The sequence below is a fragment of the Idiotropiscis lumnitzeri genome, chromosome 4, assembly GCF_059441095.1.
Source record: "Idiotropiscis lumnitzeri isolate Australia: NSW breed Sydney's pygmy pipehorse chromosome 4, RoL_Ilum_1.0, whole genome shotgun sequence".
In the NCBI taxonomy this organism is placed as follows: domain Eukaryota; kingdom Metazoa; phylum Chordata; class Actinopteri; order Syngnathiformes; family Syngnathidae; genus Idiotropiscis; species Idiotropiscis lumnitzeri.
In genome coordinates, this window is record NC_142394.1 from 7,455,247 (window position 1) to 7,468,913 (window position 13,667).

At 40.0% G+C, this 13,667-nt stretch overlaps 1 protein-coding gene across 2 annotated transcripts in view; it reads left to right on the plus strand.

The window, feature by feature from the left end:
• Positions 1 to 802: 802 nt before the first annotated feature.
• The window catches only part of slc36a1 (solute carrier family 36 member 1), a 35,894-nt gene continuing 23,029 nt past the window's right edge, over positions 803 to 13,667 (plus strand). Inside the window, exons 1-6 of one of the 2 annotated variants that reach the window (XM_088292810.1) lie at positions 803 to 973; positions 3,917 to 4,021; positions 9,696 to 9,810; positions 9,892 to 9,982; positions 10,705 to 10,793; positions 13,514 to 13,603. In XM_088292810.1, coding sequence (XP_088148936.1) covers positions 3,988 to 4,021; positions 9,696 to 9,810; positions 9,892 to 9,982; positions 10,705 to 10,793; positions 13,514 to 13,603 — 419 coding nt within the window. In that variant the 5' untranslated portion in view covers positions 803 to 973; positions 3,917 to 3,987. The remainder of the gene's footprint in view (positions 974 to 3,916; positions 4,022 to 9,695; positions 9,811 to 9,891; positions 9,983 to 10,704; positions 10,794 to 13,513; positions 13,604 to 13,667) is intronic. The other variant, XM_088292811.1, reaches the window with a different exon arrangement.

Sequence of the window (13,667 nt, forward strand, 5' to 3'; positions counted from 1 at the left end):
CTCCGTTGACATGATTACACAGCCGCTTGTCCTGCATCCCCGACGGCCCAGTGCCGATGGACTCTTGGGCAGCATCTTGACGGAAACACATTATGATTGGGTGCGGACTTGTAGTGTGACGTCTCAAACGGTCCAAGACACAAAACCAAATTATCTTGTAGTCTGACAACGTGGCCGTTGAGGACTTGAAATGTATGCACCGCGCGTGGCGTGGACATCAGTGCGTGACGCGAACAAATTTGTCAATACTGGCATCTTCTTGTAGACTTGAGCATCTTTTGGCCTCAGCAGGCTGCACTAGGGTCTAGCGCCTCTCAGAGGCAAAACAATCATATAGAAAGTTTTGAGCCATTTCACAGCCACTGACAGCGAGTAATGACACAGCTGAGGTTAGCTGGATAAAATCAGATTCCAGACAGACACATATTGCTGACTAGAAAGGGGCATTTTGAGAGTGGCATTTACTGATTTCTCCAAAACAAATTGATACAATTGTAAATGCAAACTAATATCGTTTTCCTGAAAAAGAAAAAAACATAAATTGAGGTTGTTGTTGAAATATAGACTTTTATCAGTGTGCTTGATGCAGCTTTGCTGCTATCTGCAGACTCATTATTGCAACTGCAACTGGATTCCAATGTATTTCTGATTAAACGCACACACATTAAAACAAGTGAATGCAATTTGTTACATTAGACGACCTTGGTGCTGACGCATCAATTATTAAAAAAAATCGTGTGTTTCTATGGCAACAGTACCATCACGCGCACTGATGGCTACTTCCTTGTTCGTGTCACGTGACCTCGCGGCTGGCTTCTGGCCGACTTGCAGTGGCATCCGAGCGAGGGCAGTAAACTGACTGGGATTTGTCACCACCCACGACGACAACATGAGCACAAAAGCTCTTTGGAGACGTTAGTGCGCGCTACAAAAGCACCAAGGGGTGACAGAGACGACCTCTTCTTCAACCGAGGTAATAAAACAAAAAGATACTGCCTGTGGCGTTCCGTGTTTGTGGTCGCAAGGATGGCTAACGTCGGCTAGCAATGTTGATTTAGTTATAGTTTCGTTATTCTATGGTTGTCCTGGGCGTAACGGGTTTAGATTAGCGCGGTTATCTTGTCGTTTACACGTAAGTCGTCGTCACTACGCTTATTTTTAGAACCCCCATCCGTCGTGTTATTTTTGTGTTCTACGCGACTAATGGTAGCCATGGTGCGGTTGTTGTGTATGTATATCGGGTCCATGTAGCCATCTCCAGGGCGAAGCTTTCTTTTTTTAGTGTCGATCGGTGGACTATTTCTGGCCAGGTCCCATCAGGAGCAATGCTTCTCAATTATTATCTGTTACGCCTCCATCCGAGGAAGCATTTCGTACTCCGTCCACAAGCCGCCACCCCAACTCGCCATCGCACGAATAGTCTCATTTATGTAGAAAATTGTTATGAGTACAGCTCTGCAAACAACGTGTCATTATTAACATTAAAAAGGGAACAATAGAAAGCAATGTCGACAACTTTGTAAGAAAATATTTAGTCTGTCAATTTGCCTGAAATTCAAACATATTAAATTCCTGTTTAAACTATAAACATGTTCTGACAGGCTAATTGAACTATATGATACTAAAAAATCAAATTGAATAAAATCAATACATAATAAATTTAAATTGATCAACACTATTAAGTCAGCAACACAATATTTCAAACACTTTAAACCAAAACAAAAAATAAAGCAACAACTGTGGTTCTCCTCTTCTGTTCTTTTGATAAACACCCCTGGTTCTTGATAAGGGCTTGTAAGATCAAAGCTGTCCAGTTTACACATATATCTCAGTTTCCTCTTCATCAAAAGGAAATGTCAATTCATTTAGACGAAATGTCGACTGATAAACGCAAATCTTATCAGTGCTCTCCACTTCTCCTGCCGCCACTACTATCCTGCAAGTTTGGCTGGGTGAACAAATGTCCGGGGAACTCTGCTTCATTTTGGCCTTTCTGCAGGCTTTAGACCTAGAGACAGAGGGATTTGAGAGATGGATGCGTTTAGTGTTTAAGAGATTCAGTCCACATGTTTACGTGTCATTATTTCAAGACAAATGAAATGTTGGAGTGATAAAGCCACATATTTGTCTGTATTATTGTTGTAATCTTCCCTATGTTATTGGTTTGGTAGAATTTGGTGAAGGCATCACTATGAACTTTGAAAATTATGATACCGACAAATCTGTTTGTTAGAAAACATGGGAAGAGGACCTGAAAAAAATAAAATCTCGTATTAAGTCGCAACATTTTGTGCAATCTTCATTCGATTAATTTTTTAAATTGCTCAGTTCCAGGTAGTTTAAAGGATGGTATAATCTCTGTTCGTAACATGTCTGTTTTGTGGTTTTAAGTTGGGTTGAGCTGGTTTTAAAAATGTACTTAAAACAAATAGTGCTGGAATAAACGATGACAAGTGAGTTTGTTTGTCATGCGTAAACGGCCCCAAGCTGTAAATGGATTCCTCTTGGGAAATTAGCCAACGATCTGCAGTTAAGGGTGAAAAGGTTTGCCCATAAACGGTGATTTAAAAAAACAAATAATTCCTCGTTATTGTGTTTTTTTTATTTATGATGCCTTTAATTAGGAATTTAATTGCTCTAAAATTAATTGAAATGCCAATAATTTGTTCCCGGGTATCCAAGAACACCATGTTTTTTTTGTGTAAAAACATAATAAATGATAATGTAACTAATTCAATTGGTCTTATAAAGTGCAATAATAATTTGACTTACTGTGTTTGATGTGTTGAAAAAATGATTGTGTGTGATTGTGAATTTATAACTGCATATAATAATAGTGTGGCGATTGTGAGTCAGTGATGAGAGGGAGGTACTTTTTCTTTGATAAAGAACAGTTTTACTTCAGAATAGGCAATAGCCAGAGGTGGGTGAAGTAGAGCTGGGTAATTCATCAAAAGATAATTGGGTTTTTGATTTTGGCCTCTCTAAAGATTTCCGTCGCCACACGGCTATAAAAATGCACTGTCATCACAGGCGTTGCTTGTGTTTTCCTGAGAGATAGCATGGATGCACGCAAAACTTAGTTGGTTATATTCATTGTCCATGTGCTTTTTGCTTGCTTGTTTTTGCAAACCCAACAAGTGCACATTGTCGAAGAACACAGGCCAAGGAGGACTTTAAGGTCGTCCAGACAACCAGAAGTGGGCGCATCAGTGAATTTTGCCAGCCCCTTATTTATCATTTGCCAGCAGCTGGGCACCTGTTGGTTATTGTCAGTTTATCATGGACTGCATTTGTTTCCCCACTGCTTGAGCACAAACTGTATTCATGCTGCCACATTTCTTTTTGTTCCGCTTCCCCAACGACTGTGGTCTTGGTGGCAGCACGAGCGCATGGCACGTGCGCGCCCAGCTCTGCATTCAGTACAGTATTCACATGAAGTCACATCAAAGTTGTTTAATTGTTTTTTTTTAAAGATTACATATTGATAGTCTAATAATATGTAATCATTCAGAAAGTCAGAGTAAAGTGATTGTACACCTTCCAGAGAGAGAGAGAGAGAGAGAGAGAGAGAGAGAAAAATGCATGCATATGACCATTTATTGAAACCTTCGTGTCCACTCATCGAAAATCTCGCTTGTAAATTTATAGATGTTGTTTTTAAGAGTCCATGAGTCTTTGGCTAGTACGCATGTTTGCGTATTTGATGCTGCTGCACCCTGTGCTGGTCGCCAATTGTAGATATTTACTGTACATATTTTGATGTGCTTTGAAGCAGATGCTACTGTCCAGTTCTAAGACAAGGCCTTGGGTGTAATTTGTGTATTAAGTCCTTATTTAATGCAAAGGTGGTCAGTTAAGAGATAGTTGACGGAATGTTTGTTGGTATTAAATCCATTTGTCTTCTTCCTCGCAGACAAGCGACGTCCATGCTTCACTCGCTGACGTACAGATTTTAGCTAAGAGGTCAGGAGACGCACCGCCGACATGATGTCCTCCAGCGATGACGTTCGAGGCGAAGGTATGAAAAGTTATTTTGAGTGTCTCTGATGAGCAAAAAAAAAAGGTGATGACATTTTGTTTACAAAAATAGTCGTTGAAGTTAGACTATATTGTAGAAGTGTCCCGATTAGGTTTTTCATGCTTCTGATTCAGTACGATCGTTCATGGGTGAGATTGACCGATACTGATTCAGATTAATTTAATCAGATTTTTTCAAATTTTTAAAAACAAAAAATTTCACCATTCTATCCAATGTCACCACAGACTGAGGGACTGACTACATCTGCAACAAATGTTTGCGGGCATTGCAAATATGGTTATAAAAAGTTGCAGGACATTTTTGTGTGAACCAATTTTTGTGGTCGACTTAAATCCAGTTTGCTGAGTTGTTTTTCCCCAGGCCTAGATTAAATTGTCTTTGATCTGGTTAAGACTAAACGCAAAAGAGGGTTACTTAGGTTAATTTAAGTCAAAACTGTCAATGATGATTAAAAAATGTACATCAGGATCATTAAAAAACTGAATTTTCTTAGGTATTTATTAAAACAATGTTAGCTATTACTTGGGTTATGTTGGCTATGGTCAGTGCACAATTAAAAATTGTTTTCAAAACATTTACCTATGGCTATACTGGACTAAATTAGAAATAACAATTAATGGATAACTGATTATCAAATTATAGATTCTTTTTATTTAAATAATCGTTTAGGTACCAATTTTAATTTAAAATTGTCCAAATCCTCTGAATTTCAGTTTCTCAATAGTAAACATTCTCAGATTTCTGTAGACCTCCACAAAAGCAGACATCTTTGTGGTGACTCAAGATAAAACATTTCCATCCATCCATTATCTCAGCCGCTTCTCCTCACAAGGGTCCGGGGCATCCCGTCGTTTCCAGCCAATCACAGTACACACAAAGATGAATAACCATTCGCACTCACAAACACACTTAGGGTGAATTCAGGGTGTCCTATCAACCTTCCATGCACGTGTTTGGTATGTGGGAGGAAACCGTGACCCCCTAAACATGCACGAAAACTCACCAAACTTTGCAGTTTGTTGAAGACCAAATTCTCTTAAGCTTCCAATTTTCATTTTTGTTTGTGTTTTTAATGGTGGAAGACAACATTATTGTTGTATTTATAAAATATTTGCATTAGGTTTTTTGAATACAATGTGGTTTACAAATACATCGTCATTGATGTTCCAAAATTGCCGGCTCGTTGACCAAAATCTGTACATTAGACTAATTAAACACTCAGAACTGTTTTTGATCGTTGCAAAATATGTGCCAGGTTCAATGAAGACCCTAAATCGTCTTCTTCACGAGCACGAACAAACGCGAAATGGAGCAGGCATAGTCCGCAAATTTTGAACACACAGCACTGAGCATATGGTAACTGCAAGCATGCTAAAGCCACCTCCATTTGTAAACAGACTTTTCTGCTTATATGCCGGATGCAGCTACGTTGGATTTGCATTCACGCCAACTCACAAATTGATAACACCTAACTGGAGCCTTTTAATATTTCTGACGCTAGAGGTCATGTTGACTGTATTGACAAAGGCTGACAAGTGTGTAAGCCGCCTCACTATTTAATGTGGACCGGGTCCACTGACACGTTGAACTCATTATGTAATCTTTGTAGATATAAGCTGTAGCTTTGACAACTTTAGATAACATGCCTCTGGGAATGGACGATGATATTGAACTGTGTGTGGATTTTGGATGTGAACGTTCAGTGACTGACTTGAGATATTTTGTGGGTTGTCACTAAAGCCTTGACACTGCACTGTAAATACGAGGAAGTTCAGGCCTGAGTAAACCTCAAGCATCATGACAAGACCACGGTAGCGTGCTACATTTAATATTCATGTGACATTTCCCGTGTACTGGCTTTAGTTTGAGGCTATGTTGTCATAATAACATCACAACCTCTCCTTTGTTATCTATATTAATTTTCTCATGAGAACAGACAAAAAAGATCAATCTTTTTTTTCTGTGAACAAAAAAAAAGCCCATGTTCTCTCATGTGAACGAGTGGCTCGAATGCTGACTGTGGATTATTTTAACTAGTTCTACGCTAGATCACGGTTTGCGGCAATTACAGAATTTAGAAACAATGGCATTGATTATACTTGGGTAGAGAAAAAATATTGATTAAATGATGCATCACAATATTATTTTCACCTGTATCCCAATAGTATTCGTTTCAGGGTGTCCTCTGAATTGATTCATCATCTGACCACTGGAGGGCACCAAATTCACCTGTGGACAATTGTGCACTAAGCAATAGTAAAAATGATGGTAGATGTGACATTGATGAAAAACTGTTAGGAGAGATTCATTACAATTTTGACAGGCAAGAAATATTAAGTTCACATGCTTTTTAGTTTTTCAGTGTTCATACTGAACTGTCATGTTTTAACTTGTGTTCTCAATATGCACAAATAAGTTATTTTGCTCATTTTTATTTGAAACTTTTATTGCTTAAAAATGTGAGGTGACATACCACATGTTCACATGGCCATGACAAAATAAACACTATCATTTTTATCAAGTACAAAAAGACCTTGTAACTATCATGTGAAATTTACACCTCTTGCATTTTCATCCTGCTACAGCCAAACCTTTGACACCTTGCATCTTTACGTGAATTGAAGCCTTCAATATGCATCACCCTTATCTATTTATCATATTTATCTTATCTTGGTTTATTTTCACAAGTTTTGGGACTTACCGGGCTACGCTTAGGGGCAGTGTGGTGCTGTGCGACGAACAGAAGAATCTTAAAGTGAGCTCTCAACACAATCATCCCGGACATCCTCGTCGCCAAACTGGACATTCTCGGCCTCCCTGCCCTCACACGCATCTGGATTAAGGACTTTCTGACCAACAGACCCCAGACTGTGTTGCTCGGCCCCTACACGTCCTCCACCCGTACGCTGAGCACCGGTTCCCCCCAAGGATGCGTGCTGAGCCCTCTCCTGTACGCCCTCTACACCTACGACTGCAGCCCGGCCCACGGTAACAACACCATCGTCAAGTTTGCTGACGACACGACAGTGGTCGGTCTGATCTCGGAAGGTGACGAGACAGCCTACAGAGAGGAGGTCCAGAGACTGACGGCTTGGTGCGAGGACAACAGACTGCAACTCAACATTGCAAAAACAAAGGAGATCGTCATCGACTTCAGGAGGAACAAGACGGTGCCGCCCCCCCTCTGCATCGAAGGCGTGTGTGTGGAGAGGGTCCACACGTTCAAGTTCCTGGGAGTACAGATCTCCGATGACCTTTCTTGGACTCACAACACCACAGCAGTGGTAAAGAAGGTCCACCAGCGTCTGCACTTCCTGAGAGTCCTCAGGAAATTCAACCCGGACAGGAAGCTGCTGCTGGCCTTCTACCACTCGTCCATCGAGAGCCTGCTGACGTACTGTGTCTCCACCTGGTACAGCGGCTGCACTGAGGCGGACAGAGTGAGGCTCCAGAGGACGGTCAAAACAACGCAAAGGATTATTGGCTGCCCTCTCCCCTCACTGTCGGACATCTACACCACCCGGTGCCTCAGCAGGGCTCTCAATATCGTCAAAGACAATACCCACCCAAACTCACACCTGTTCGACCTGATCCCCTCTGGCAGGCGCTACAGGTGCATCAAATCAAGGACCAATAGACTGAGAAACAGTTTCTTTCCAAGAGCCATCTCCATTCTAAACTCTCACACACACACAAGACCACCCTTACCTTGCAGAACAGCAACGTGATGTGTTTTTATATACCCTATTCAGTATTATTTTCCATTGCACTAACTATTCTCTTATTTATCTAATTTATATATTTATCTGAATTATTGTTGTATTGCACTGGAGAGGGGAGCTCTCTAATCTCGTTGCACACTTGAGTACAATGACAATAAAGGGATTTCTAATTCTGATTCTGAATCTGAACTCTAAAGTGCACTGGGAGCCAGTAAAGAAAGGCCAAGATTGGGGTTATGTGATCCGTCTACCGAGCTCCAGTTAAAAGGCGAGCAACAGCATTCTGCACTAGTTGGAGGCGCTTGAGCGAGGACTGGCTCACTCTAAAGTAAAGTGCATTACAATAATCCAGCATAGATATGACAAAGGCATGGATTACTGTTTCTAAGTGCTGATGAGAAAGAAAGTACTTCACCTTAGCCAGCTACAAGCTGGATGGAACAACAGCACTGATTTGCCGATCTAATTTAAAATCACTGTCCAGTTTAAATCCCAAATTCGAGACTGTTGGCTTTAGATAAGATTCCGAATAATTTGTGCCTTTGTGTAATGTTATCTTACCTGTGTCTATGTGTTTACTCAGCATTTGTGTGTGAAAATTTGTTATTTAAAGGAATGTCCCTCCCAAAGTCGATGTTAATTTGCCGTTAGCATTTGATGGGATATTAATGACATTGACTTTAGCATCACCGCTCGTGATGTTTTGAAAACAAACCATGTTTTCTATTTCAACACACAAACGTGTAATACAACTGGGGTGTCATTAAAAAAAAAACTTAGAAGGTGTTTAGGAATACCAGAAACACATATGCTACATGTTTGCTCTGCAAGCTACGTGTTGCATTCAGAGTACTTTCACAGCGTTGGGAACTTGTAAACCGACCGCGCTGTTCTGCGCATTAATTGTTAATCATATCTCGATTACATTTTGATTCAATTGGCCAGTTGTACTTTGTGGTTTATTTTGACTAATCTAGATGTACTTTACCAGGTGACTTGGTTTTCATTAATAACTACATTAATTATGCAACATGTGGACTATTTCAACCCATTTCTTTTACTCCTATATTTTATTACGCTGCTCGACGAGTGGTGATTAATAACTACCGGGACCAGGTTGGCTGGACGTGTAAGTGAGTAGATAGTTGACTTTGTGCATTAGTTCAAGTAAGTGCTGTTTTGCTTTAATGAAGCAGATGGAAGAAACTTGGACCGGAGTGATTAATTAACTTTACTGCCGGTCTTTGACGTAGTTTCATATTGTATGTATGACCCTCGTACGGTTTACACTGAAGCACTTTATGTAAGAGCCTGTAAAAAAGAAAGGGGGAAAAAAAAAAAAACACTGGGTGTCACGTGACCACCAGGTCATGTGACCATGCATGTGCTTTGGGCCTCATCATTCCTTGAGCCTTTGAGGTCTAACATCACGAGTACACATTCCTTCTGCTGTTGCCAAAATGTGCCGTCATCTCTTTATCACACTCACCCCAGCAAGTGCTCACTTCCTCTGGTGCGTCAGTGTGCAGCCAAGCATCACGCCTGAGCCTCAGACGGCTTGATCAGCAAATTTTTATGTTGATGTTGTTGCCACAGTTTCAAGCCATAAATAATCAACATTGGTTACTCAAAAACCAAAGGTAGATTGGTAGTTAGGGCTGAGTGATTAAAAGTATTTATTCGTCTTGAAAACTTGTATTTTTTTTAAAGCGACTTACGTAGTCTTTCCTGTCGATCTACTCTTGCACTGCAAACAACATAAAGTAGCAGCAAAGAGAGAGGGTCAAGTGTACAAAAGCAAAGTTAGCATGGCGTGCTTAGCGATTTGGTCATGCCTGCACCACCTCTGAACAGTTGATATGACTTGTACGCAGGAAGTACAGTGGAGGCAGGATGTGCTGATAAGGTTTGTCTTCTTACCCCTTCTGTAGGGTCTCTGTTCTCTGATCAAAACCCCTCCGAACTGGATGCTCTATGTCCTTCCCCTCCAGGACCCTCACGAACACAGCGTCACTACGAGAGGATCGGCACGCAAGCCGGAACATCGTACGTAGCAGAGTAGAAATGCCGCAAAAAGCCTCATTGTGTGCCATGAAATGACTGTCACTTTCCTATTCCCTTGTGCAGTGTCTGTCAGACTCTGATCCACCTGCTGAAGGGCAACATTGGCACCGGGCTTTTGGGTCTGCCTTTGGCGGTCAAGAATGCAGGCCTGGTGGTGAGCTCCCTTCAAATTCATCCCTCGGAGCCTTTTTCACTTGGCAAGAAGAAACCATAAAACCGCCCAATAGCAAACAGAAAGTGTGCCATTTTTGATTGGAAGCTAGCCATTTTGGGCTCTATTGCACTCCTACCTACGTTGGTTATAAGCATCCATTTTAGGGTCATAATGGCCATTTCCAATTGTCCGTTAAAGTGTCCCTCAACGGTTTCACTTAGCAACATGAAATTTATTGACATGTCTCATGAGGAGACCCCCAAAAGTCCCCCGGATAAAGGCAACTGCTAGCGTCTTCCTTTCACATCTAAGATATCTGGGTGCTGAAAAGTATTCCCGTCCTGTCTCCCCCTGTTGGTCATTGTTGGTGTTTCTTGTTTCTTATGTCTGTTAAGTCTATTTTGCTGCTTGGTACTTTGTGCTCATGCAATGATAAAGAATTATTCCATCCAAAAAAACACAGTAAGTCTCCATTTTTGTTGGAAGCATCCATTGTAGGCTCAAAACGGGCATTTTCAATGAATTTCCCCGTCATCTCTTTTAAACTGTAAACAGTGGATCCCCACACTCAACGTTCGGCACCCATGGAAAAGTTTCTGTATTTGTCAACATTTCAAACTTTCCCCTACCGACTTAAAAATCTCCTCCACACACCCCTGTTTTGTTGTGTTAAACACAGAAAGAATGTTTTTATGTTATTCTTTTTATGTTTGTATGTCCAGCTGGGTCCGGTCAGCCTGCTGTGCATGGGCCTCATCGCCGTGCACTGTATGAGGGTGCTAGTCGACTGTTCCCACCACCTCAGTGCAAAGTAAGCACCGCTCTCACCTTATTTTTATTTTTTTTTTTTTGAGGGAGATGTCATGCTTTTTTGTTTGTCTTTAGACAACATTTTTAATCTTGAATATAATTTGTATTTGCTCCAGGGCAATGATACAACCTGTTTTTTGTTTGTTACACAAGTACCCTTTTCACACTGTGTTCCAGTGGTGTTTGTTTCAATTTTAAAAGCCATGCCAAATTGTGCGTGTCTGTTTACAAAACAGTGGACAAAGTGTGGACTTTAATATTTGTTGCCCCAGAAATACTCCTTTAAAACTGATAAAATTATTATAAATCTAAGAAAAACTAAACTTAAAACTAAGCATTAAAAAAAGACTAATAAGACTTACAAAGCCGTTGTGAAAGCTAATTAAAATGTAGTCAATTTGAAAAACAATAGTCAAAAAGAAATTTAAACTAACTGGAATGAAAAATCCCCAACTAAAATCTTTAACCCTTCTCTGGACCAGGAAAGCCCGGCACCAATTTTACCACATCAATGTGGCTGCATTTTCAGATTGAAACAGCACAAGGTGAAAGGAGTACAATTTTTCTTTTTGTTTACAGGTTCCTTCCTCCAGACCAGCAAATAGTTGTTAGAAATCCAAGTGGCTGTTTTTACAGTTAAAATAATCAAAATCAAAATCAGTGTGAGCTCCAGCTCAAGGTGAAAAGAGTTGACAAGGTTTTTGACTTGGTTTATGATGTGGTTCTGGACGTGACTCCTGAATTCTTGACATTCTGCTGGACCAGCTGCCTGTCCAGCCCCAGTTTTGCCAAGCTATCAGGTGGTGCTTTGTTGCTGAAAGTTTAAAGAACAACTGCTACTTTTGGCTCTCACTTCTAACCAATCCTTGCACCACTTCAGTGTGAAAGGTCGTTGTCTTAACCAGGGTTATAAAAGTTTTGGATTTTTCATTCTAGTTATTTTTTGTTTCATTTTGACTTTTGCATTTAAATTCAGTTATGTTTTAGAGCAAATTTTTGGTATTAAAAAAATAATTCAAGTGTGTATGTCGAGCGTAAGATTAAAAAGAAAAGGTCACTCAGTCACTTGTAAGGCCGCAAAGATTAATCGAGGCGAGGATCGTAATCATTGGCAAATAACTTAATAATCGATGAGTTGTTAATTTATTTATTTGGCACTTTATTTTTATGTCAAACCTGCCCTGTCCCCTGCTTTTTCCGCTGGCTGTCATGCACATGCTCAGTAGTGGTAATCCGGGTCATAAACAGTCGGCAAGTTCCAGTGTATTTGACCCAAAATACTTCATACGATGCAAACCTCCCTTTCGTGTTTTGTATGGCAGCTCAATGGTGATAAACGAGCATCTAAAAAGGAAGCACTTTGTTGTTGATGCCTGATTTAATTTCTGACATAGAGACAGTCGTGTCTGGAAACTAGCTTGCATTAACAGGCACATGATATCGTTTGTGTTTGATGTAACACGAGGTCCTGTTTGGTACGGCAACATATTGTCGCGTCTACTATGGACTACGGAGGCAATAGTCAGTTTATTAAGAACTAAAACTGAGTTTTTCCACTCGTGACACATGGCGCCTTGCGTTTTGGACTCAGACATAGCAGTACTCAAAGTAACACGACATGACATGTTTGCCTCGAGCCTTCAAAAGCAAAAGCAATAAAACACATAACCCAGTTTGTTAAAATATACTCATTTATCGTGTCTTTTTCTCCTTTGGCACTTTTTGATTATTTATCACAGGGCTGCCAGTCCTGTATCCAGCCTGGTTTATTTGTCTCCCTCCTCCAACAGACCTGATTCAAATTATCAGCAGAAGCCAGAAAACAACAACATATCATTTGAAGTGTGTTGGAAGACTGAAACCTATAAAACAGCAGAGCTCAGCACTTTATCCAATTTTGCTGGTCGTCCTCCGTCCTCCGTCCGCGACCTGTGCAAACTTCTGTCAGCATCCCTCCGTCCTTCAAACAAAATTAAAAACCAATACAACGGTTTATCTGGGTTTTTGTTTTCTTAGTTCAGTGCATTTTCACAATAATCGGATTTTAATTATTTTTTATTTGACTTAAAAAAAACAAATGTGTTGCCCAAGAAGAGTGAAATATGTTTACAAGTATTAGTATTAGTGTAACACAGCATAGTGTATATTTTTTGGTTCCATTTTGAAATGCACTAAACAATAACAGCTCAAAATATTAAGGCCACAGTATCGCTTTCAATTTTGCTCCATCATTTATAAACACATCAGAAATGCTGCTATAGGCTGCATAGTTTAATCAAAGTGGAATGTACGATCATTTTAATTATCTTTAAAAATTTGTGCACATTCTAAAGAATTCATGCTGGAAGTTAATGTTTAATTTGAGTTTTTTTTAGTTTGTTTTATAAATGTAAGATGTAGTTTCAGCTAATTTTAAATGCATTTCATTATTTTATTTATACAATACAATACAACTTTATTTATATCGCGCATTTGGCAACAGTTGGAGTTGTAACAAAGCGCTTTCCATGAATTATAATATAAATTAGCAGGAAATTAGAACACAAACTAAAGCACATAAATAATAGATACCAGCAGAACAGCAACAGTCTCATGTTGAGCTGAAAGCTAAAAAATAAAAATGTGTCTTCAAATGTGTTTTAAAAGTGCACAGCAAGGGTGCTAAAAATGTATCTCAAATGCAAAAAAATGTCTCGTAAAAAGAAGGTTTTGCTGTTTCAGGATGAACAGGCAGTCTCTGACGTACGGTGAGGCGGTCCAGTACGGCATGGAAAATGTGTCCTGGCTCAGGAGACACTCAAATTGGGGAAAGTACGTTTATAATGTATATACATTCGCAAGCATCTTACACAGATGTTGTTTTTATTGCAACCAA